We start from the raw sequence: 26,490 nt of genomic DNA on the forward strand, positions 1-26,490 counted from the left end.
TTAGCAGAGAAAAGAAAAATATAATATTCCTACTGGCTTCTGGATTCTGTCTATATCCCGCCGCTGCCACCATGTTATAACCTTATTCCCAGATTTGGACCTTAGCGTCCAAAATATGGGGGTTAGCATGAAAGCTTCCAAGCTTAGTTACCAGCTTGGACCTGGTACTTGCTGCCACCACCCAAAAAATTAGAGTGTTTTGGGGCACTCTGGTCCCCCTGAAAAACCTTCCCTGGGGACCCCAAGACCCAAATCCCTTGAGTCTCACAACAAAGGGAAATAATCCTGTTTCCCTTCCCCCCTCCAGGTGCTCCTGGAGAGATACACCGACACAAGCTCTGTGAAACTACACAGAGTGATTCCCCCTCTCCGTTCCCCAGTCCTGGGAACAAAAAGGACTTTCCTATTCCCCAGAGGGAATGCAAAATCAGGCTAGCAATCCAACACACAGCTCTCCCCTTGATTTCTTCCTCCCACCAATTCCCTGGTGAGTACAGACTCAATTTCCCTGAAGTAAAGAAAACTCCAACAGGTCTTAAAAGAAAGCTTTATATAAAAAAGAAAGAAAAATACATACAGATGTTCTCTCTGTATTAAGATAATACAATACAGGGCAATTGCTTAAAAGAATATTGAATAAACAGCCTTATTCAAAAAGAATACAAATCAAAGCACTCCAGCACTTATATTCATGCAAATACCAAAGAAAAGAAACCATAGAACTTACTATCTGATCTCTTTGTCCTTACACTTAGAAACAGAAGACTAGAAAATAGAACTACTTCTCCAAAGCTCAGAGGAAGCAGGCAGACAGACAAAAGACTCAGACACACAATTCCCTCCACCCAAAGTTGAAAAAATCCGGTTTCCTGATTGGTTCTCTGGTCAGGTGTTTCAGGTGAAAGAGACATTAACCCTTAGCTATCTGTTTATGACAGCAAGTTACAGCATTTAGTTTACGATAGTTCATGCAAAAGTGAATCTCCCCATCTGGTTTGGGAACTAGAACTAATGGAGATGCCCATGCACTAATAGAGGGGAGGATTACCCCCATCTGTAGCATGTCCTGGATCTCTTGTTCTATAGCAGTTTTGGCTTGAGGAGACACCCAGTAGGGCTGGGCTCTAATTGGGTGAGCATTACCTGTGTCAATGGAGTTGTCATAGATTTCACCCTCACTCTGAACCTTAGAGTATAGATGTGGGGACATGCATGTGAACCTCCTAAGCTTAATCACCAGCTTAGATCAATAGGCTGTCACCATCCAAATGTTTGAGTCATTTAGAAAACTCTGTCTTCCCCCCTAAAACCTTCCCCTCCCTGGGTAGCCTTAAGAGACACTTCCACCAATTCCCTCGTGAACACTGATCCAAATCCCTTGGATCTTAAAACAAGGAAGAATTACTCAATCCCCCTCCCTTTTCCCCCCACCAATCCCTGGTGAGTCCAGATCCAATTCCCTTGGATCTAAAAAACAAGGAAAAATCAATCAGGTTCTTAAAAAAGAAGGCTTTTAATTATAAAAAAAAGGTAAAAGAAAAAAAAAAACCTCTGGGAGATAGCATACAAGCTGATCTCGCAGACAACAGATTCAAAACACAGAGGATGTTCCCAATTTGATTATTCCCCTAATGTCAAGACAAGTTACAAAAAGAAAATAAACATAAACCTATTTATTTCCTTCCTTCTTACTCACTACTCTGATAAGAGGCTGATTCCTTTATCTTTTCTACTTTGGCTGAAACTGAAACTGACTCTAAACAAAGGAAACTTCCCTCTTTCCTTTTGAAACATTTTGTTCCCCAATTGGTTCCTCTGGTCAGGTGTCAGCTAGGCTAGGTGAATTTCTTAACCCTTTACAGGTAAAAGAGGCATTAACCTTTAACTATCTGTTTATGACAGGAGTGGTATGCCCATTCGGTCCATCCTGAGGTGGCTGAGAACATTGACGTGAAGCTAGTGCACAGTTCCTCGATCTGCTATTGCTGCATACGTCCAAGGATCATGGAGAAGTTCACCTCTTCCACATCACCATCACTTTTTCCTTCTTAGTAGACACCTTCAGGCCACTCAGCATCATTGCCTCCCTGGGCTGTAAACTGAAAAACCTTTAACTCTCTGGAATAAAAGGGCTTTAGAGAATTAACATGATACACTTTAGGCTTGAGGTTGGAGGTGGGGGATGCTATCAGATAGTTAACAGCTCCCAGGCACTCTTGGACTGTGAATGGCCCTTCCCACAACACTTCCATCTTATGGGCCTGGAGTGCCTTCAAGACCATGACCTGGTCCCCTGTTTTGAAGGAACAATATCTGGCATGTGTATCATACCAGACTTTTTGCTCTTCCTGAACATCTTGTAGGTTTTCTCTAGCAAAGGTTAAAGAGTGTCGGAGGGTGCTTTGTAGGTTGATTACAAAGTCTAGAATGTTAGTTCCTGGAGAAGGCGTAAACCTCTCCCATTGCTGCTTCACCAGTCTTAATGGCCCCTTAACCTCATGGCCATACACAAGTTCAATGGTGAAAACCCTAAACTGGGATGTGGTACAGCCCTATATGCAAAGAGAAACTGCTGCAACACTGGGACCCAATCAATGGAGTGTTCATTTACAAATTTCCGTATCATGGCCCCCAAAGTTCCATTAGACCTCTCCACCAGGCCATTGGTTTGATGGTGGTAAAGTGGCACCAAGTGGTTCACCCCATGAATTTTCCACAGACTTTTCATGGTCCCTGCCAGGAAATTAATTCCTGAATCTGTAAGGACATCGGAGGGCCAACCTACCCTGGCAAAAATGTCTGTTAATGCCTGGCACACACTTTTAGCCCTGATGTTGCTTGAAGCTACTGCTTCTGGCCATTGGGTAGCAAAATCCATGAAAGTCAGAATGTACTGCTTTCCTCTGCGGGTCTACTTTGGGAAAAACCCAGAATATCCACAGCTAGTCACTGAAATAGGACCTTAATTATAGGGAGTGGCTGGAGAGGGGCTTTGACCTGGTCTTGGGGTTTCCCACTCTTTGGCACACCTCACAAGACCGGACATAGGTAGAAACATCCTTGCCCACTCCCTCCCAGTGGAATGACTTCCCCAAGCCATTTTTGGTCCTGTTCACCCCAGCATGGCCACTAGGATGATTGTGGGCCAAGCTCAAAAGCTTTACCCGGTACTTAGTTGGAACTATCAACTGTCTCTGAGGATGCCAGTCTTCCTGGTGACCACCATAAAAAGTTTTCTTGTATAAAAGTCCCTGTTCTACAACAAACTGGGATCGGTTTGAAGAGCTGAGAGGCGGTGGGTTGCTCCGTGCCACCGTCCAAGCTCCCTGGAGGCTTTCATCTGCTTCCTGCTTGGCCTGGAACTGTTCCCTTGATGCTGGAGACATCAGTTCCTCACTGGATTGTGGACCAGGGCTTGGTCCCTCTGAAAGTGATGTAGGTGATGGAGTTGTTTCTGTTGACTGTGAATCATTCTCTGCTGGTGCACAATGTGGTATTTCAGCCTCTGGCTGAGCCTCTTGTGTAGGGTTAGCTGCTGCTGCTTCCAGTCCAGGCCCGCTAGTGCTCTCTGGTGTTGAAGTTGTAGATAGGCTTGCAAGCACTGGACTCAATATTGGCAATGGTGGAAGGCTCAGGAACAGGGATAGGTTTGAAGGCTTGCTTATCCTGGCTGTGGGTGACCATTCCTACCCTCTTGGCTAGCTTCAAATGGTTAGCCAAGTCTTGCCCCAGCAGCATAGGAATGGGATAATCTTCATAAATTGCAAAAGTCCACGTTCCTGACCAGCCTTTTTACTGGACAGACAACTCGGCTGTAGGCAAGTTTAGAGAGTTTGACTTGAAGGGTAGAATTGTCACTTGGGCCTCTGGTTTGATGAATTTGGGGTCCACTAAGGATTGGTGGATAGCTGACACTTGTGGTCAGTAGAGATGCTGTACCCAAGGCAGGCCCTTTCTAAATTTTCTAAGAAGGCCTCGGTATCATCGCCTGCTTTGTAGATGGGGAACTTTCTGGGATGGGAAGCGGTACCTGGAGAAGGATTGCCAGGGTTGTCTGGTACATTCTGCTTACTCTTTGCCTTCTCTAACTCCAGTTCATGCTGCCTCTCTTTTTCTAGTAACTCCAGTGCTCTCTTGTGGGCAGCTTCCTGTGCCTTAATTTCTAGTTGTTTTAATTCAGTCAGTATCTTGTGTTCATTTTCTTTCTCTTTTGCATCCAGTCTAGATAGTTCTAGTTTATTAGCTGTTTCACTGGTAATCATGTTTCTGCTTTTTGTACTTAACCTAGCCTAACTCGAGAGCTAGAAAGGGAAAAAACAAAAACAAAAAACTAGCTTGTGAATTCCCTTGTAGAAAGTTAACTACCCTGCCCTCAGGCAGGGACAAAAATCTCCAGCTGCTCACAGCTTAAAAACATCCCTTTGTTACAAGGACCTGATACTTCTGCCTCCAGGCAAAGAGAGATAAGATCTCTATCTTCTTTCTAAACAACCAAAAAGGAAAAAAAAATGTCCTTTTAAAATTCTACCGGGCTTTTGGTTCAAAATGATCTCTGGTTCAAAGTGATCCCACTGCTCTGCCACCATGTCAGGGTTCCATCCCCACTCTGAACTTTAGGGTACAGATGTGGGGACCCGCTTGAAGATTCCCTAAGCTTATTTTTACCATCTTAGGTTAAAGACTCTCCAAGGCACAAATTCTTTCTTATACCTTGGATTAGGTAATGCTGCTACCACCAAGTGATTTAAACAAACATTTAGGGAGGGCCACTTGGAGCCCCACCCTTCACAATTATCACCCCAACCCCCCTACACCCCCTTTCCTTGGCAGGCTTGAGAATAATATCCTCACTATTTGGTACAGGTGAACACAGATCCAAACCCTTGGATCTTAAAATGATGAAAAATCAATCAGGTTCTTAAAAGATGACTGTTAATTAAAGAAAAGGTAAAAGAATCACCTCTGTAAAATCGGGATGGTAAGTACTTTACAGAATAACAAAAGATTCTAGAACATAGAGGATCTCCCCTCTAGACAAGACATCCTCTAGAGAAGGAAAATCACAAGCCAAAATAAAAGTAAACTAATGAATTCTCTTATTATTACTTACTAATTCTAATGGAGTTGGATTCTTGCCTTCTTGATCTGTCTCCAGCAAGCACACAGAACAGACAGACAAAGAACAGACAAATCAAAGCCTTTTCCCCCTTCTTTTGGTCAGTTGCCAGCTAGGTTACCTGAGCTTCTTAACCCTTTACAGGTAAAAGGATTTTGTGCCACTCGCCAGGAGGGATTTTATAGTACTGTATACAGAAAGGTGGTTACCCTTCCCTTTTATATATAACAACACATCTGGAAAATCAGGGTGTTGCTAGATATTAAAAGAGCAACTGAAATCATTAACACCCAAGAATGCCTTCCTTGGGGTCCAGTTTAAAGGTTACAAAGAAAACAGAAGCCCCTGCGTTTAGCACAGAAGACTCCACACGCCCAAAATAAAGTGATAAACCAGATCACGTCTAACTAAACATTTCCTGTTCTACTTGCTTATCTGTAGTTCCAAAGGAGTAATTTTTAGGTATAAATGCTAATGATTTTTCATATCCAGCCCAATCTTTACAGGACACCTGCTGCTCTCTGTCTCTCCAGCGGAGAGAAAACAACAACCCGCACAAAGAGGGGAAGTTTTTTCTCAATTTTAAAAGTTTCTAGTCTTTCCATTGGCTCTTTTGCCCAGGTTCAAACTCACTTCCCCTTATCTAAGTATTTCAGTGAGACGTATTAACTCTGTACAAGTAAGGCAGCTAGAGAACAGCCACTAAGAAGGATTTTTATAGCTAACTGACTGGCTGGGTGGGTGTTCATAAAAGAGGTTCTACCCCCATCATTTACCACAGCAGATGTTTCCACTGAGTTGCTATCAATGATGCCCAGGTCTTTTCCGTGGGGTGCGTCTAGCTGGGATGTTCCCCCCAGAGCACTAATTGGCAAAAGTTTGTGGTTTTTTTTCCCATTCTCAGGTTTTAAGCAACCGGGTGAATGGGAAACTCCCTACAGCATGGAGCCCCCAGCCTGGGTTTCATTGCTATAAGGAACAATGATGGATAACCAGTACCCAATGTCGTGTTCCTGCTATTGCCTATTAAGCTTTACCACACCACGACATGTAGGAATTGTTAACACATGCCATAATATATGGAACTGGCATTACTGGGTCAGTTGTTCATAATTTATTTCTATGAATAATGAAAATTTCTTCTTTTCAGTGTGTGAAGAGTGATCAATCTGCTTCACCAACAGGAACAGCCTCCGGTAGTGTATGCAGCCTCTCAAATTCACATTGTCTCTCTATCCAGGCATTTGTACTGCGACCATCGCCCTAGATCCTGGGCACATACAGGAAGTAAGGAGAACATACAGTGCATGCAGGAAACACCGTTCTACCTCAGAGTTGGAGTCCTTCACCCCTACTCCATGTCAAATTCCAACACAACTGACTTCACCAACCCCTCCACCTTCATCCTGCTGGGCATTCCTGGCCTGGAGGCGTCCCATGTCTGGATCTCCATCCCCTTCTGCACCATGTACGCCATAGCCATCTTGGGGAACTTCACCATCCTGTTCATTGTGAAGATGGAGTCGAGCCTCCATGTGCCCATGTACTATTTCCTCTGCATGCTGGCCGTCACCGACCTGGTCCTGTCTACCTCCATCCTGCCCAAAATGCTGGCAATCTTCTGGTTCAATTCCAGGGAGATCGATTTTGATGCCTGCTTTACCCAGATGTACTTCACTGGCTGCTTCTCAGTGATGGAGTCCGGGATCATTGTGACCATGGGTTTTGATCGCTTTGTGGCCATCTGCCATCCCCTAAGACATTCCACTGTCCTGACAATCCCTGTGGTGGCCAAGATGGGCCTGGCTGTGATGCTGCGCAGTAGCATGCTCGTACTGCCCTATCCCTTCCTGGTAAGACAGTGGCGATATTGCAGAACCAACATCATCCCTGAGCCATTCTGTGCACACATGGCTGTGGTGAAGCTGGCCTGTGGCGACACCCACATCAGCAGTTACTATGGTCTCTTTGTGCTATTGTGTGTAATGGGTCTGGATGGGATTTTTATCACTTTGTCCTACATCCAAATCCTCAGGGCCATCTTCAGCCTCCCCACAAAGGAAGCCCGGCTCAAAACTTTTGGAACCTGCGTCTCCCACCTCTGTGTCATCTTAACCTTTTACATTCCAGGTCTCTTCTCCTCCCTCACATACCGCTTTGGAAAGAATGTGCCCCTGCATTTCCATATTCTTATTGGCAACATGAACCTATTGGTGCCCCCTATGCTACACCCCATCATCTATGGGGTGAGGACCAAAGAGATCCGGGACAGGCTGCTCCGGTTCATTACTTATAAGGAATGATTTAGTTCGGGATTGGTCCTGCTTTAAGCAGGGGGTTGGACTAGAACCTCCTGAGGTCCCTTCCAACCCTGATATTCTATGATTCTAACTAAAGTTTTCTCCTGGTGCTCTGGTTCTTAGACTGAGCTCCATGAAGCACTGGCTGGTGACATGGTGCTGGGCCCTCTTACTTCAATCACTTACTGGGCAGTGAAAAAGATATTAAATCCTTTCCTAGCCTTACTGACCTTACTGTCTTGTGTCAGCATGACAAACTGGGGAATCGGTCTGTATAGAACTTATTAATTCTTAGCAGTTAGAAAGGTGGCAACAATTGGACCCTGAGACTCTGCCCCCTACCCTACCTATTCCCTAAGGCCCTACTCCTACCCCACCTGCCCTACGTCCTGGCTTCTCTACTCCCCTCCCTCCCTCCCTCCCTCAATCTTCTCCACCTCTGTCCCTGCCTCAGCTGGGCTCTCTCTACTCTGGGGCTGGGCTGGCAGCTGCTGAAGCCTGAATAAGGGGCCTGCCTGTTGGTATGGTGTGGCCCCAGATGAGCAGGGGCAGTTTAATAACCTTAAACCTCCGCACTGCCCTGCAGGAACCAGGAACAATCCGATCCCCTTCTTGGCTGGACTTTCTAGCCCCAAACCAGGTATCTGACAACCCTGCATGGCATCCAGACTCAGAAGCCAAAAATCAGAGCATCTGAATAAAACCCTAGATGGGGGAAACCCTATTACCTCACCTTTTGTTATAGGAACTATGTGTATTGTTATGTCTTTGGGATTTCCTGTACTCTTCACTCACACACCTTGTATTAAGAGACAGTCGGCTGGGGAGGAGGCATCTGTTTATAAATACATTGGCTCATTAAAGACTATCAGCCCTAGAGAGATAGAAGAAGGGAATAACAACATTCTAAATTTAACTTTCTCCAGTTTCTCTGCAGGAGGGCGGGCGTGGAAGGAATGAAACCTCTCTAGAAGGGGGAACAGAGAGAGGAGGGGTTCATCCAGCCCTTTAAAACACAGAGACTGGATGAGCTGGAAGAAATTGAGGCAGGAGAGAGATAATCTGTAGTTGCAGCAGAGAGACAGACTCCAACTGGAGGAGAAGTCAGGAGTTGCAGAAGGTGGCCCCTGGACACCCTAGAAGGTTCTGACCAATCACAAAGTATGTTCCAGGGTGACGTGGATTGTAGTGGGGTGGTCACCCACTCTGGCCGTGAAAGGGTTACAGCCAGCCCTGGGAGAGGGCTGGGGCTGAAGGAAAAGCCTAGGCTAGTTGGGGAAGCAGCCACAACTGGGGCCACACCCCAATCAGGCCATAGAGGGCCCTATAAAAGGCCAAGAGCCAGGATCTCAGGCAGTCTCATTCTAGCAATTGAGAGAGATGGGTCTGGCTGCAGGGGAGCTGATCAGGGTACCTAGAGTGGAGCAGGGATGGGGGAAAGGCCAGAGGAGCTGGGGAGCTCTGGTCTGGAAAATTCCCAGGCTGCAGGCCTTGCCAAAGGCCGAGAAGGTACTGGGGTTGCAGAGGGGCAGCCCAAGGGTAGGGTCGATGATGAGTGGCTTTTACACTGCAGTCCACCCTAGAGAGCAGGGGCTAGATGGGGACTGGCAGCAGCCCAAGAATGAGGTGAGGTGGAATAGGGGGGTGGGGGTTCCCCAGGGAGGGAAGACCCACTGAGGCTACAGTGTACTGCAGGAGGCAGAAACCCAAGATAAGGGGCACTGGGATCTGGGAGGGACACGGGGCCAGCAGCAAGGCGAGACACCAGACTGCAGAGGGCACTCCGGAGGCTGGAGAGCTAATTCACTGGATGACCAGCAGGAGGCACTGCGCTGATGAGTCTTTGCGTCACTACATGAATAAAGTATATACACTGGAAAACATCACCCCAACTATAAATAGAAAACTATGGGGTCTAAATTGTAGCCAATGATTTTAGTTCATTATTCATTTTATCTGTGATGTTATTATTAACCAATAAATTATATCATATATTTTCTGTGTATATTAATTAAGGTTAAATTGTGAGATTGTAGAAGTGCAAGGGTGATCTGTATTTAGAGGAACCAAATACGAGACATGAGTAAGAGAATCTAGAATGCAGGAACCTGTAGGTTGAGGCCTTCAAGACTTTAGCTTAGCTACTGTAGGCCATGAAAACAAGAAATGAAGGCATAAGTGACTGGAAAATAACCTGATGCCCTAAAATAATGCGAAAAGAGGAACTAAGTAATACTGTTGCATGAAATTACTCAGAAGATTAATATTATGTCATAAATATGCCGTAAAAGTATGCCTGTCTCAGACATGTGTCTTAATCACAGGATACAGGGTGTGAGAATGGTAATGAAAATAAAGAGAACTTACCCAACCTATAGAAATTTGAGATCCCCTAAGTTTCCAAGGGACACAAACTAATAAGAGAAAATGTCCACTTTTATGGACACGCACAGAATGTAGGTATAGACAGACTCACATTATAAAGAGGGGATTCCCAGAGTGGGAAAATTGAGCTCCCTATGGAAGACTCCAGCAGGAATCACCTGTCTACTGCCGATCGAGCTCTGAGAGACCTATCAGACCCTAAAACTATTGTTAAGGATGGGAATAGAACTAGATTTGTAACTGGTGCATAGGTGTTGTGACAGACCCAGGCCAGTGGGGTACAAGAGTCTGGTAGAGGGCAAATATACTGGTCCTATTGGCATCCAGCGGGGGTGGGCGGACTTCTAAAGGGCCTCCCCTCAGCTTAAGGGGAGAACCCACAGGTCTGGGACACCAAATAATTACGGGGGACAACTAATGAAAAAAATAGGATCGTGAGTGAGGTCATAGGGCTAAAGGAAGGGAACCCGATGGGGACACCGAGCAGAGAACCCCGGACAACGCCCACTGCTCCTCGAAGGCGTCAAGGGAGCCAGTGGACGCTGCCCAGAGGAACTCTGCCCGGATGCGTGAGCAGACGGAGGAATGGAAATAGGCCCTACAGTCGCAGGAAATCCCGTCGGCCAACCTCCTCTCCCTGGTGTTGTAGATGGTCAGTTTGGCCAGGGCCAAGAGGAGGTTGAGAAGGAGATCCGGCGACTTCATGGGGCCACGGATGGGGAGCGTGTAGATAAAAAGGTGAGGGGAAAAGTGCAACCAAAAATGCAGGAAAATATTCAGGAGGAGCTGGAACAGGGGCTGCAACCTGGCGCACTCCAAATAAACATGCGCCAAGGTCTCCTTCTCACCACAGAAAGGGCAGGTGCTAGGGACAGATGTGAACCGCGCCAAGTACAAGCCCGTGCTCACGGCTCCGTGAAGGAGCCTCCAACTGATATCCCCGGCGGGCCTCGGGACCAGGGCAGAGTACAAGCTGGCCCACCGGGGCTCCTTACCCTCGAGAGGCGGCAGGAGGTCCCGCCATGTGGTATCGGGGCGGGATGCGAGGGTGAGGTAGTGTAGGGTATGGAGCACGAGCGAGTACAGATGTTTCCGTGGCGCGGTCTGGAACAAAACCGGCTGCAGATCATGCAGCCTGCTGGCAGTGAAAGGGTGAGGGGGCCGATTGGGTCCACGGGGCAGGGGCCCGATAAAAATGTCCACAGGGCCTGGGGTGGAGGGTGGGCGGGGCGTGCCCTCTCGCAGGACCCGGTCGAGGTAAGCCCGAGCAGCGGGCAGTAAAGCGGCCTTCACCTCCTGAAGTACGCGCTGGGGAGTACGAGGTCTGGAGAGCCCCATGCGCTGAGCGAGCGTCAGGGGATCCAGCTAGTCTCCCCGGTCGTAGTCCAGGAGGTCTCCGACCCTGGTGACTCCCGCCGAGACCAACCTCTGGCACACCGTGGGGGACTCCGCCACCTGCACACGAAGCTGGGGATTGTGTAGCAGGGGCTCCGCGAGGAGGTCAACCCCCACGGTGGCTGCCACGGACCTGGTCATTGAAAAGAGCTTCCAGGTCCGGAGGAGGTCTTGGTAGAAGACCGGCAGCCCGGAGAGGTCTCGCGGAAGACCTCTCGGATGGAGGTAAAAGAGCTGCCGGTCGTATCGGAGCCCTCGGAAGCGGCGGAGGAAGGCGTGCGCCAATACGCTCCACGCTGGACTACCCGCACCAAACAGGAGCCTCTGCAGGGCCTGGAGGTGGAAGACATGGACCTGAGCGCGTAAGCACTTCAGGCCCTGCCCCCCCTCCTCCAGGGGCAGGTGGAGGACCCCTGCAGAGACCCAGTGCGTCCCTGGCCAAAAGAACTCCAGAATCACCGTCCGGAGGTTGGCCAGGAAACCCGGGGCTGGGACCAGGGTGTTGAGTCGGTACCAGAGCATGGACAGGACCAGTTGATTAAGCACCAGTGCCCTCCCCCGAAGGGAGAGGCACCGGAGTAGTCCTGTCCATTTCCGGAGCCGCTCCGTCACCCTGCCCTGCAAATCCTGCCAGTTCTCTGGTGGAGACGGATGCGTGGCAGAAAGGTAAACGCCGAGATAGAGCAGCGGACCCGCGCTCCACCGGATGGCCTGAAGCGCAGGTGGAAGGGAGCTCGCCTGCCACCCGTCCCCGACCACCAGGCCAGAGCTCTTGACCCAGTTGACCCGGGCGGAGGAGGCCGCCGAGTACACAGCCTGGCAAGCCTCCACCCGCGCCAAGTCGCCCGGGTCCTGGACCACGAGGAGCATATCGTCAGCGTATGCCGACAGGACCAGCCGCAGCCCCAGCTCCTGAAGCACCAACCCCGTCAACCTCTTGCGGAGGAGACAGAGGAAGGGCTCGATCGCCAGAGCGTACAGCTGGCCCGAGAGGGGGCACCCCTGCCGCACTCCCCGCCCGAAGCTGACCGGCTCGGTCAGGGTCCAGTTGAGCCTGACCAGACACTCCGCGGAAGCGTACAGCACCTGCAGAAAACCCACAAACAGGGGTCCGAAGCCGAACGCTCGCAGAGTGCCCAGGAGATACCCGTGATCCATCCGGTCGAACGCCTTCTCCTGATCCAGGGACAGGAGGGCGAACGACAGACCATCCCTACACCCCAATTCCAGAAGGTCCTGGACCAGATACAAGTTATCAAAGATGGTGCGGCCCGGGACGGTGTAGGTCTGGTCTGGATGGACCACGTCCGCCAGCACGGACCCTAGCCGCATCGAGATGGCCTTCGCAACAATTTTGTAGTCCGTGCTGAGGAGCGAGACGGGACGCCAATTCCGTAAGTCGCGGAGGTCCCCCCTCTTCGGCAATAAGGCCAGCACGGCTCGCCTGCACGAGAGAGGGAGGACCCTGCTATGCAAAGCCTCGGCCCAGACGGTGACCAGGTCTGGGCCAAGGACGTCCCAGAACACGCGGTAGAACTCCACGGTCAGCCCGTCCAAGCCCGGAGATTTATTGGTGGGCATGTGACGGAGAGCCTCCGAGAACTCGGCCAGAGTGAGAGGCAGCTCTAGCCGGTCCCGGTCGCCCATGCTGACCGTTGAGAGCCCGTCCCAGAGCACTCTGCAAGCGTTAGGATCGGTCGGATCCGGGGAGAAAAGAGTGGCGTAGAAGGCCCTGGCCCTCTGGCACATCTCCGCCGGATCCGTGAGGGGGGTGCCGTCCTCCGCCAGGAGGCAGGTGACGTTCTTCTTGGCCCCCCTCCTTTTCTCCAGGGCGTAGAAGAAGCGGGAGCCGCGATCCATCTCCCGAAGGAGGTGGATGCGGGATCGAACAAAAGCACCCCGGGCCCGATGGTCTTCGAGGGCTCGGAGCTCCTCCCGCTTCTCCCGGCACGCTCCGCAGAGGGATGGATCCTCGGGGTTGACGGCCAGACGCCTCTCCAGCTCCAAGACCTCCCGCTCCAACTGCCCTATCGCCGCATCCCTCCGTCGGCTGGCACCCCGAGTGTAGTCACGGCAGAAGAGCCGGGCGCGCACCTTCCCCAGATCCCACCACCGCCGCGCCGAGGAAAAGGCGCGCCTCTGCCCTCGCCAGGTGTCATAAACAGATAGCTAAGGGTTAATGTCTCTTTCACCTGGAGCACCTGACCAGAGGACCAATCAGAAAACCGGATTTTTTCAACTTTGGGTGGAGGGAATTTGGTGTCTGAGGTCTTTGTTTTCTGTCTGCTTGCTTTCTCTGAGCTTTGGAGAAGTAGTTTCTACTTTCTAGTCTTCTGTTTCTAAGTGTAAGGACAAAGAGATCAGATAGTAAGTTATATGGTTTCTTTTCTTTGGTATTTGCATGAATATAAGTGCTGGTGTGCTTTGATTTGTATTCTTTTTGAATAAGGCTGTTTATTCAATATTCTTTTAAGCAATCGACCCTGTGTTGTATCACCTTAATACAGAGAGAGCATTTGTATGTATTTTTCTTTCTTTTTATATAAAGCTTTCTTTTAAGACCTGTTGGAGTTTTTCTTTACTTCAGGGAAATTGAATCTGTACTCACCAGGGAATTGGTGGGAGGAAGAAATCAGGGGAGATCTGTGTGTGTGTTGGATTTGCTAGCCTGATTTTGCATTCCCTCTGGGGGAATAGGAAAGTTCTTTTTGTTTCCAGGATTGGGAACAGAGAGGGGGAGTCACTCTGTGTAGTTTCACAGAGCTTGTGTCTGTGTATCTCTCCAGGAGCACCTGGAGGGGGGAAGGGAAAAAGGATTATTTCCCTTTGTTGTGAGACTCAAGGGATTTGGGTCTTGGGGTCCCCAGGGAAGGTTTTTCAGGGGGACCAGAGTGCCCCAAAACACTTTAATTTTTTGGGTGGTGGCAGCAAGTACCAGGTCCAAGCTGGTAACTAAGCTTGGAGGTTTTCATGCTAACCCCCATATTTTGGACGCTAAGGTCCAAATCTGGGACTAAGGTTATGATACCAGGCCAGCCAGAACTCCCGGAAGGACGCCACAAAGCCCGCATCCTCCAGCAAACTATTATTAAAGTGCCAATAGGCCGGCCCCGGCCTCTCCGCGCAGAGAGAGGCCGTCACGGTGGCAAGATGGTGATCCGAAAAGGGGGCCGGCCGAACACTGGAGGAGTGGGCCCGTGAAAGGTGGAAACGTGACAGGTAAATACGGTCCAGCCGGGAGTGGCACGACCGATGGGCCTCCACCCGGACGAAGGTGAACTTCGAGACGTCGTCTGGGTGGTGGTCGCGCCAGACGTCCACCAGGGAGTGGCGGTCGACAATCTCCCGGAGGACGTCTGCAGCTGCCGGGCACTGCTCGGTCCCCGAGCGGTCCCGTTCCTCGAGGGTGGTGTTAAAATCCCCTCCCAGGACCAGGCACTCACGAGGGTCCAGGGAGCCAAGGAAGGCAGATGCCTGCTGATAAAAACGTAGCCTCTCCGGGGCCGATGTCGGGGCGTAAACGTTGACGAGATGAGCCACAAGCCCCTCCATGCGGACTCGGAGGTGCAGCAGGCGACCCGGCACAGCCTCGGCGACCCCTAGCACCTCGTGCCGTAGGTCGGGGGAGAACAGGGTCGACACTCCAGCCGCGCAGACGGAGAAATGGCTAAAGTAGGCCCCATCCCCCCACTCCAGCCGCCAGCTAGCTTCAGTGGCCGGATCCGTATGGGTCTCCTGCAGGAAAACCACAGAGTACCCCCCCTCCCGGAGGAAGGAGAGCACCTGGCTCCTGCGGAGACCCATCCTACAGCCTCGGGTGTTTAAGGTGGCAAGGATGATCGGCGCCATGAGGAGGGCTGGGGGTGATCCTCGCCGGCAGACACGCCCACGGCCTCCGGCAGGCCGCGCAGCAATCCGTGACCAACCCCGAAGGTGAGTAAGGAGTCACGGAAGACACGGACCCGCCGGTAGGCCGCGGCGGTCTGCTTCCCGGTCCTCCTACCCTCCCCCATGAGGGCCCTCGCGGCCCGGAGGACCTGATGGAAATCCCCCCACCGCTGGAGCGCAAGATGGACTTTGTTCCGGGAGCCACGGACGTCCTCGAGGAACTCCCGCAGCTCCTCTCTCAGCGCATGGGGGGGTGGGGTCACTGATCGATGACTGGCCCCCAGTGGGGCCCCTGTCACAGCCCCGTGGCCCACTGAGGCGGGGAGGCAGGGGGCAGATCCCCAACGTGGCAGCAGATGGACCGACGCCACACGACCCGCCCCGCTCCCAGAATCAAGAAGGGGCGGTGGAAGGGGAACAGCAGCCCCTGGGGGGTCGGGACAGGAAAGAACTAGTGAACCCGCGCCCTGGGAGGGATTGCCAGGGGCGGCACTGACATCACAGGAAGTGGGGGGGATAAGGACAGGGCCAACAGGAGTAGGGCGTGGATCAGGGAGAGAATCCGGGAAGGAGGTAGAAGCAGGATCCGGAGCCTCCATAGGTGAGACGCCGGAAGGTGGCTCCTCCTGGCCAGGCTCAAGGATCTGGGAAGCGGGCAGGGGACCCCTAACGATGCCGGGCTCAGCCACTGTGGCACGTGCGGCAGCCTCGGCACCCAGAGAGAGATGGTGGTCAATGGGGTCCCCGCTGAGGAAGGAGGGCGGGTCCTCCACACCCAAGAGGGACACCCCCTGGGAAGCGGGTCTCGGCAGCGGGGCACTGGCCGTCGCCCCAAGGGGCTCGGCAGCTGCCAACAGAGTGCCACCCACAGCTGAGTCGAGGGAAGATTCCAGGGGACCCTCAGAGGTGGGAGCAGAAACAGCGGGTAGGGGAAGGGAACCCAGGGACAGGGGGGATGTAGTGAGGTCGCCCAAATCGAGGCCCGCCGGCAGAGGGTCGTCCTCCCCCTGCGTGACCGGGGTCAAACCCAGGGCTTCGATCTCTGCGTAGATGGGAGGGAGATCACAGTCCACCACCCCAGGGCCCTCCCCGCCAGCACCCGAGGGGATACCCACCGCGGCGCTTGCAGAGGCGCCAAGTGGGAAGGGGGCGAGAGAGGCTCCTTCGGGGGCATCCACGGGAAGGGACCCCGGAGGAGGGGCGGTGTCACCTTCCGGTGCTGCCACGGCATCCCCAGCCGGCACCACAAACTGGGAGTCATCAGGGGACAAGGCGGAAGACTCGACATCGGCGCCCCCCTTCCTGCTCTTCCGGGGGGCCTCCGAATCCGAAGTATGTAAAGAAACTCGAGCCTTCCGCTTGCCCCGCTTCCCCTGCACTAAGGACCAGCCCTCCATGGCATCATCCGGGGGCTGGCTAACAGGGGTTGGCTCGGGGGGCAAGGGCAATGGCTCAGGGACTCGAGGAGGCAGTGGTGGGACAGCAGAAACCGGGGAGGATTCCCCCTGGGACGAGCCCTCTCCCACGGCCGGCGGTAGCCCCGCCACACCCTCCTCCACAGAGGTGGACCGAGAAGGAGGAGGAGGGGCAGCTTCGGGTGCTGGGCAGCCAGGGGCACCGGCGATGACAGGGCCGGCGCCTTGCCGGGGCTCGGGGGTCCCGGACGCTCCTCCGTGCTGGGCCAAGGGACAGTCCCTCCGGACGTGCCCCATCGCCCGGCAGAGGTAGCACCGGGCCTCCCCCGTTGAGTAATGCACCCGGTAGTGGGCTCCCTGGTAAGGGACCAGATAGGACCCCTCGAGCGCCTCTCCGCCACGCGCCGCCAGCGGCAGTTGAAGCTGCACTTGCCGGCGGAACGAGAGAACATGACGGAGGGTGGGGTCCTTGCAGCCCAAGGGGAGAGGGCTGATGACAGAGACGGGGCGTCCCAGGGCAGAAAGGGCGGGCAGCAGGGCGGCATTGGGCAGGAAGGGAGGGACGGAGGTCAAGATCAAGCAGACCCCCAGGTCTTCCAACGGCTCCAGGGGGGCGAACACGCCCCCCACCGCCAGGCCCGTCTCTACCGCCTCCTGGGCGGCGGCCTCCGATGCCAGGAAGAAGACCACCTTCCCGTACATTTTGGAGGCCGCCACGATGGCCGTGGGCCTCACCACCCTCGCCAACGCCCGCACGTAGATCTCCACGTGGGGCGAGGCGGGCACCAGGAGGCAACGGACGCCGTGCTTCCTGGTCAAAGTGGGAAAGGGGCCCCGGCCGCTGTAGACGTTGGCGGAAGCAGCGGTCGGAGGAGCAGCAGCAGGCAGGGGGCCGCCGCCACCTGGGCATACGCCCTGGGGGCCGGGGGAGGGACACCTGCAGAGCTGGTGGAGGGAACAGCGGGGAGGGATGCCGCAGCCGGTAGGGGGGCCGTGGCAGCAGGGGCAGTCTCCGCCATGGAGGGCCTGGCCTTTCTAGCGGGGCCCTTACCCTTCTTCCCACCCTTACCCTTCCCACCGGCTGGGGGGGCTCCCCCCGAATCAGAAGGGGCGAGAGAAGTGGCAGCAACGGAGGTCTTCCCAGTACTCGCCGCCGCCGGTGCCCCAGCAGGGGCGGTGGTAGGTGGATCGGCAGCGGCGGTCGAGGTAGAGGCTTGGGTAGTGGACACGGGGGCAGGTGGAGGAGGGGTAGTGGGAGCATCGCGAGGGGTCTCCCCCACCGCATCCCCCGCCATAATGAGAGCGGGGAGGGGGACAAACAGCGAGGGGAGGGGAAGGAGAGGAGGCGGCCACCCTTCCCCACTAGGCTGCAGGCAGGAGAGGAGGGCGCCAGAAGGGGAAGGCTAAAGGGGCGTAGGGAGCAACCAAGGACTAAGGGTGGGATTGTTGCAGGGCACCAACGCAGAGGGGGGTTCCGGCTCCTCCAGTTGCACTAGGGGAGCCGGGGGGCAACGGCAGAGAGGGGAGTGCAGTGAACAAGGGGAAACCAAATGGGGAAGGGCACAAGCGCCTGAGAGGGGGCGTGGGCGCATGGGGGGGAACCGATCAGGGCTGGGGGAGCACAGGGTGGGGGGAAAAGGCGAGCTGAGATTGGGGTAGAGGGACCACGGGGACAGCTACAGGGCCGGGGCAGAACTATCAGGCAGCAGAGAGAAATAGGTGGGGTGGACAAATGTGGCAAAGGGGAGGGGGTCAGTCCAGTATGAGGGGGGAGGTGGTGCACCCACAGGCACTTGTGCCAAAAAGTCAATGGTTGGCTGCTGCTGCTGCAGGCCCAAATGGTGGAAGTGGGCGTGGTGAGCCAGGCGAGCAGCTCAGTCCCAGAGGCAGGAGTCCAAAGCAGGAGGAAAACAGCCAGCGGGGGTTGTGGAGGGGGCAACGATGGTGGTGGGGGCGAAGGGGGACACGGATGGACTGGGGACAGGCTCCACGCCACACCCCCGGTGCCCCAGCGGACACAGTCCAAACCCCCACCACAAGAGCACAGTTTGAAAAAGACTCAGTCCAGAAAAGCCCCCTCCACAGTGATCTTCATACTATCTCCAGCAGCGGGTGGTCCTCTTCTCCTTCCTCTCCTCCTCCGGGCACCAACAGCTCCCCAGCAACAGCCACAGTAGGCCCAGCAGCTCCAGGTGGTGGTGGTCTGGTGTCCAGGCAGGAGGGACCCCGCTCAGAGGGTGGTGGTCTCAGCAACAAGAGCTGGGGTCCCTTACTCCCCTCTTCTCTGGGAAGCAGGCCAGCAGCCCCCCCGAAGGGGCTGTAGGTGGAATAACAGCAGTAACTGAGGTGGGGGGGGCGAACCACCAGCCAGCCAGCAAACAGACAGCAGAGAGAGGGGTAGGTGGTGGTGTCTAGCCCAGCCAGGGAAGCAGCAGGAGCAGGAACAGCAGCAGCAACAGCAGCAGCGAGGGCCCAGCGCCCAGCAAGAACAGCAGCAGCAGCAGCAGCAGCCCTCTCTCTCCTTCCTCTACAGCAAAGTGGTAGAAGAGAGATTTCTGGCCCCAGGAGAAGCAGGCTTCTGCTCCCTGAGTGACCAGAGCAGGGGCTGCACTAGAGTAATCAGGAACCCGCTAGAACCAACTAAGGCAGACAGGCTGATTAGAACACCTGCAGCCAATCAAGGCAGGCTAATCAGGGCACCTGGATTTAAAAAGGAGCTCACTCCAGTCAGGTGGAGGGGAGCCAGAGGAGAGGAAGTGCGTGTGAGGAGTTGGAAGCAAGAGGCACAAGGAGCTGAGAGTGAGAGAGTGTACTGCTGGAGGACTACGGAGTACAAGTGTTATCAAACACCAGGAGGAAGGTCCTGTGGTGAGGATAAAGAAGGTGTTTGGAGGAGGCCATGGGGAAGTAGCCCAGGGAGTTGTAGCTGTCATGCAGCTGTTACAAGAGGCACTATAGACAGCTGCAATCCACAGGGCCCTGGGCTGGAACCCAGAGTAGAGGGTGGGCCCGGGTTCCCCCCAAGCCTCCCAACTCCTGATCAGACACAGGAGGAGTTGACCCAGACAGTGGGGAAGATCACTGAGGTGAGCAAAACCTGCCAATAAGCGCAGGACCCAAGAGAGTAGAAGAGGAACTTTGTTACAGTGTGTATAGAATTTCTGTAGGCTTGGGTAATTGTAACTTTAATAAAACTTATCAAGTAGACTAGGCCTTGTACGGATGAATGTATGTGTGGTCACTACCTTTGGTCTTTATGTGTTCCTAGAGACTCTAAATTTGAAGCAAGCAGCAAAGTTGACTGTTAAGATTGAAACTGTAGCCACCAGAGCCAAAGCCATGGTGGTGTAACACCACATTACAAAATTTACTTTAAATAAAATAAAAGGCTACAAAATCAATTTTTCCTTTTATTTTTTCCATCCACGTGCACAATGAATTTTATTATGTACATCAATATCGAGGTAATTTGCAAATGTGTGCCACCAGTAGAAACAACAAGCATAAATATAATATAGTTTAAAAAGTTACCATTGGACTAATTACTCCAGCCAGGACAGGTTAAGTATTTTAGAACTCAGTCACTATTCAAAGAGGTCATTGGATTGGGGAGGTTTCCCGGGGGGCATGGTGGGTGCTTGGTAGGGCTGCATCCGGGGAGTGGCCTGAAGTTGCCACAGGTGCTTTGGCAGGCCGTGGCTTGAGGGAGTGGCCCGAGCAGCAGCCAAGAGCTCAAGGGGCAGCCCGGGGACAACTGCTGTTGCTGGGATGGAGGATTGGCAGGGCTGTGGCAGGCTCCCTGCCTGGTACCTTAGAAGCAGTGACATGTCCTTCCCTGCAAAGAGTGACAAAGGGATCTTATGAAACAGGGTCACTGGACAACACAAATGCAGATGAAATGCAATGTCAATAGATGCAAAGTACAGTCTATGACAAAATATAATCCCAACTATACATGCGAAATGATAGAGTCTAAATTAGCTGTCACCCATCAAGAAAGAGAGCTTGAAGTCATTGTGGCTAGTTCTCTGAAAACATCTGCACAATGTATTGTGGCAATCAAAAAAGCTAACAGGGTGCTAGTAACCTTTAGGAAAGGGATAGATAATTAGACAAAAAATATAATATTGTGTCTTTATAAATCCATGATACACCCACATATCGAATACTGCATGCAGATTTGGTCACCGTGTAACCCAAGATTTCAGAACCCTCAGCCGGGGTAACTTAACTATTGCACTCCTGGTGGTGTCAGGAATAAATCCATGGGACCACAGCAGTTCTGTCTAATAAAAGATTGAGGCAAATAAATGTGCTGTAGACTAACATTTCAGTTTATTAAATATAAGCGGTCACAGGCATAATCAGTAGGTTTAGAACTTGTTAGATGTTTACCTAGACTCTGGAACGGTACTGAGTAATTAACAAAGGGTTTGAAGTGGCTAATTGCTCACCCACTGGGGAGAAAATGTGTCAGGAAAAGAGATTCTCAAGATGGCTTCAGAGGACTGCTCCAAAACACATTCTATCGCTAATCCTTTTTATAACTAACTTCTACAAAACACATAGGTCATAATGAACCCTACTGGATCATCAGTTTTCCTCACTTCCAATAAACTTCTAATATCAGAGGCGTCTAGATCCAAGGTTTCCATCCAACTTACCCTCTTTATTCTCAGTTATTTATTTTTTTCTCCCATCCTCCCATTATGCATAGCAGAACCTATCAGTTAGTTTTTGGCCTTCCATCTAAAAGTACGTTTTACAATTAACGCTTAACTATATAGTGTTCTATTTCATTCATTCATGGTGACTGAATGCACATATGGTTGCAATTTACTTAATTACATTCTGGGGTATAGATACCTCTCAAATCCAGGGCAACAACACCATCTCAAAAATATATATATATTGGATTTGGAAAAGGTATAGAAAAGGGCAACGGGACTATTCCTTTGGAAAAGAGTTGACTGTGGGGGAATAAGAGAGAGAGGTCTATGAAATCGTGATGAGTGTGGAAAAGTTTTTTTAATCCTTCACATAACATGTGAAATAGGCATCAACCAAGTGAAATTAATAGGCATCAGATTTAAAGCAAATGAAATAAATTATTTCTTCACAGTCAACCCATGGAGCTCTTTTCAAGGGGACATTGTGCAGGCCAAAACTATAACAGGGTTCCCAGAAGAACTAAAAAAGAACTAGATAAATTCATGGAGGACAGATCCATCAATGGCTATGCGACAAAGTTCCTCCTCTACCTTGGTGGGTCCTGCGCTTATTGGCAGATTTGCTCACCTCAGTGATCTTCCCCACAGTCTGAATCAACTCCTCCTGTGTCTGATCAGGAGTTGGCAGGTTTGGGGGGAATCCGGGCCCGCCCTCTACTCCGGGTTCCAGCTCAGGGCCCTGTGGATTGCAGCTGTGTATAGTGCCTCTTGTAACAGCTGCATAACAGCTACAACTCCCTGGGCTACTTCCCCATGGCCTCCTCCGAACACCTTCTTTATCCTCACCACAGGACCTTCCTCCTGGTGTCTGATAACGCTTGTACTCCTTAGTCCTCCAGCAGCACACTCTCTCAGTTTCAGCTCCTTGTGCCTCTTGCTCCCAGCTCCTCACACGCACGTCCTCTCCTCTGGCTCCACCCCAACCTGACTGAAGTGAGCTCCTTTTTTAAAACCCAGGTGCCTTGATTAACCTGCCTTGATTGGCTGCAGGTGTTCTAATCAGCCTGTCTGCCTTAATTGGTTCTAGCGGGTTCCTGATAACTCTAGTGCAGCCCCTGCTCTGGTCACTCAGGGAACAGAAAAGTACTCAGCCAGTGACCAGTATATTTGCCCTCTACCAGACTCCTGTAACCCACTGTTTTGGGTCTGTCACAGCTACTACCCAGGATGGGCAGGGATGGTGTCTCTAGCCTCTGTTTGCCAGAGGCTAGGAATAGGGGACAGGATTCCCTGTCTGTTCATTCTCTCTGGATACTGCGATAGATGGACCTTGGTCTGATCCACTATGGCCATTTTTATGTTCTTATAAGTTCATGGAGGATAGGTCCATCAAAGGCTATTAGAGAGGATTGGCACAGATGCAACACCATATTCTGCATGTCGCTAGACTCTGTTTCCCTGAAAAGGAACAGGGGATGGATCATTTGATGATTACCTGCTCTGTTCATTCTCCCTGAAGCACATGGCATTGGCCCCTGTTGGAATACAGAATACTGAAGTAATTAGACCATAAGTCTTAGTCAGTATGGCCATTCTGATGTTTTTATGTAGAACCCATATTTATCTGCCCCAATCCCCAGCTGTAATCCGCTAGACCCATCTCCAGTCTCAGAGCTGAGATAGGACCCAGGGCGAATCTCTCTCTCTTCACAGACTTAGTAACAAAGAAAACATATTGTGACACAGTAGGAAATGCGGCGGACTCACCTAGGAATGTAGTCTAGTTTTACTGGGACTGTGTGCATTGGGGATGGGAGAGCAGGGGATGATTTTACTTGAGAGTTACCTGGGCTTGTAACCTGAGTGAGGAAGGAGGTGGTGCCAGGTGACACCTTTCCCTGGGAAACTGGACAAAGGGAGGGGAGGAGCTGTGGGGAAGAGGAAGAGAGACGGCTAGAGGGGTTTTTGTTTCAGTTTTGGGCTGGGTGGTGAAACGCAGGGAATCCCAAGTACTGGAGTCTAAGCTCCTTGCCCCCTAGAGGGACCTGGTTGAGGGGTCCTGGTTGTATCTACAAGCCCTGCTTGGGACTGTGTTCCTGTCATCTAATAAATCTTCTGTTTTACTGGCTGGCTAAGAGTCACAGTGAATTGCAGGAAGAGGGGTGCAGGGCCCTGACTTCACCCACTCCGTGACAAATATACATGAAATTTGTAAAACTAACCAGTGGCTCTTAAGTGACTTGCTATACGATGTCAGAACATGTTAGTAATAGAGCTGAGTGGGTCTAATATTATTTTGTTGCTCTTTCTGTTATACAGGAATTAGATACAGTGCTCCTGCCAGCTAAATGCTAAATTATCTGGCAGAAAATCTTAAAGTTTTCAAGAGTCTAGCTAGTCCCTCTAATCACAGTTAAAGTTGCCCGCCGACCAAAATCTGAAATGCTGCTTCTGCAGCGGGCAGAAGTGGTGAAGAGGATCCAGGGAGTGATGATGTCTTAAACAGATAGTTAAGGGTTAATGCCTCTTTTACCTGTGAAGGGTTAAGAAGTTCACCCAGTCTAGCTGATACCTGACCAGAGGGACCAATGGGGGAACAAGATGTTTCAAAAGGAAGGAAGGAAGTTTCCTTTGTTTAGTCAGTCTCAGTTTCAGCAGGAGTGAAAAGATCAAGGAACCAGCCTCTTATCAGAGTAGTAAGTTTTAGAAAGGGATAAATAGGTTTATGGTTATTTTCTTTGTAACTTGTCTTGGCATTAGGGGACTAATCAAATGGGGTATTCTTGTGTGTACTAAGGCTTTTGCCCAGGGAAACATGCTGTGTTTTAAATCTGTTGTCTGTGAGGCCAGTTGGTTTGCTGTCTCCCAGAGGTTTGTTTTCTTTTGCCTTTCTTTTCTTTAATAAAAAGCCTTCTTTTTAAGAATCTGATTGATTTTTCTTTGTTTTAAGATCCAAGGGGATTGGATCTGGACTCACCAGGAATTGGTGGGGGAAAGGATGGGGTATGATTAAATTCTTCTTGTTTTAAGATCTAAGGGATTTGGATCAGTGTTCACCAGGGACTTGGTGGAGGAGTCTCTCAAGGCTGCCCAGAGAGGGGAAGGTTTTTGGGGAGAAGATAGAGTTTTCCAGGTAACTCAGAAATCTCTATGGTGGCAGCGAGACCAGATCTAAGCTGGTAGTTAAGCTTAGAGGTGTTCATGCAGGTCTCCACATCTGTACCCTAAAGTTCAGAGTGAGGGTGAAACCTATGACAGATGGGGATGGGAGTAAAGGAGAGAACAACAGGAACACAGTCTTGGGGGAAGAGGCAGGCAGAGGTGGGGCCTCAGAGTTCCAGTTACCAGCAATTAAAAGGTGACATTCCTATGAGTTAATGAGTAGAACACAGACCGATTTCCCAGTTTATCACACTGACACAGCACAGTAAGCCAGGAAAGGATTTAATATCTCTTTGACTGTCCAAACAGTGATGCAGCAAAGAGGGCCCAGCACCATCTCACCAGTCAGCTCTGCATGGAGCTTGGTCTGAGAGCTAGAGCAGCAGGGGAAAATTTTAGGTCCCTTTATGAATAACAAGCCGGAGAAGCCATTTCCGGATCTGTTTAGTCATTATCCCATAGATGATGGGGTTTAGCATGGGAGGCACCAGGAGGTACACATTGGCAATGGCAACATGAAACCATAGGGCCACATCGTGGCCAAAACGGTACATGAGAGAGGAGAAGATAACTGGGATGTAAAAGGTTAAGATGGCACAGAGGTGGGAGACACAGGTCCCAAAAGTCTTGAGCTGGGCGTCCTTTGTGGGGGGGCTGAAGATGGCCCTGAGGATCAGAATATAGGACACGGCAATAAAAAACACATCCAGACCAGGCACAAAGAATGCCACAAAGAGACCATAATAACTATTAACACGTGTTTCGGCGCAGGCCAGCTTCACCACGGCCATGTGATCACAATACGTATGCATGATGATGTTGGTTCTGCAATATAGCCACCGCCTTGTCAGGAAGGGATAAGGCAGTACCAGAATGGCACCACGCAGCACTATGGTCAGGCCAACCTTGAACACCATGTGGTTTGTCATGGTGGTGGAATGTCTCAGGGGATGGCAGATGGCCACATAGCGATCCGCTGCCATGGCAACAAAGATTCCTGACTCCATCACAGAGAAGCTGCGAAGGAAGTACATCTGGGTGAGGCAGGCAATGAAATTGATCTCCCTGGAATTGAACCAGAAAATGCTCAACATTTTGGGCAGGGTGGACGTGGATAGGACCAGATCGGTGACGGCCAGCATGCAGAGGAAATAGTACATGGGAACATGGAGGCTCGGCTCCGTCTTCACGATGAACAGGATGGTGAAGTTCCCCAAGATGGCTATGGAGTACATGGTGCAGAAGGGGATGGAGATCCAGATGTGGGCTTCCTCCAGGCCAGGAATTCCCAGTAGGATGAAGGTGGAGGGGTTGCTGCACCTGGTTGTGTTGGAATCTGACATGAGAGCCCAAAGTCTAGGTTGATGGTTGCAAAACGAATGCCTGGATGGAGAGACAGTGTTAATGTGGGCAGTCACATTTTGTCTTCATTGAGTTGGTCTGGTAATGTGCCAACAGAGAAACACAAGGAAGCCCTGAAACCACAGCCTTGCAGGTGTTAAACAGCTGAATGCTCTAGTCTGTCTGATAAAGGCTGACATACACAAACACGGAAAGTCCCGTGACACAAGCACACAGAAACCTGCCAAATCTACCAGACTCAAATACTCAGTACAGCTCCTTGTATGGCAACAAAAGGTATGACAGAGGTAAACATAAATAGGGGTGAAGAATTTAGCAGGACAATTAAGGACTAGCTACTGGGCCAGGACCAAGACCAGAACTCCCCTCTAGGTGTAGAGGAGGGCTATTGCTGACAGTAAAGGGGAAATGCAAACATGCCTAGGGGCTAACTGCTCAGGGTTCGAGAGGAGAGGGACGGGGGGTACGGCTTACAAGCTTTCAGGCACCTCTAATGCAATAAACAGTGACCGTAGACTAAACGGTCCTGTCTCTGGAATCGATCCTTCCCCTTCTATCAAATTCTTCCCCCAACAGTTAATATGAGATACTGAATTTGCGGCTGGAGGCTGTTCTCATGGGTGACGAGATTGGACCTTCTTTACACACTGAGCAATGACTTTTTCATTGTTCAGAGAGATGAGTTATGAACAACTGACCCTACTAATGCTAATTGCATATTTGATGATGCTTCATGCATCGATAATCCCTTTACGTTCTGGTGTGGAAAAGCTTAACTGGCACCAGCAGGAGACACA

At 51.4% G+C, this 26,490-nt stretch overlaps 2 protein-coding genes across 2 annotated transcripts; one reads left to right on the top strand and one right to left on the bottom strand.

Moving 5' to 3' along the window:
- Positions 1-6,474: 6,474 nt before the first annotated feature.
- Positions 6,475-7,542, top strand: LOC115645677 (olfactory receptor 52R1-like). Its single transcript, XM_030550653.1, has one exon. The coding sequence runs from the start codon at positions 6,475-6,477 to the stop codon at positions 7,417-7,419; it is 945 nt and encodes a 314-aa protein (XP_030406513.1). The 3' UTR covers positions 7,420-7,542.
- Positions 7,543-24,726: 17,184 nt separating this feature from the next.
- Positions 24,727-25,674, bottom strand: LOC115648201 (olfactory receptor 52K1-like). Its single transcript, XM_030555455.1, has one exon. It carries the CDS (start codon positions 25,672-25,674, stop codon positions 24,727-24,729), a length of 948 nt encoding a protein of 315 aa, XP_030411315.1.
- Positions 25,675-26,490: the final 816 nt, after the last annotated feature.

Source organism: Gopherus evgoodei, chromosome 1 (genome assembly GCF_007399415.2).
Source record: "Gopherus evgoodei ecotype Sinaloan lineage chromosome 1, rGopEvg1_v1.p, whole genome shotgun sequence".
NCBI lineage: Eukaryota > Metazoa > Chordata > Testudines > Testudinidae > Gopherus > Gopherus evgoodei.

Coding starts and splice junctions, on each gene's coding strand:
- LOC115645677 (XM_030550653.1), top strand. CDS start 6,475: ATGTCAAATTCCAACACAACTGACTTCACCAACCCCTCCACCTTCATC.
- LOC115648201 (XM_030555455.1), bottom strand. CDS start 25,674: ATGTCAGATTCCAACACAACCAGGTGCAGCAACCCCTCCACCTTCATC.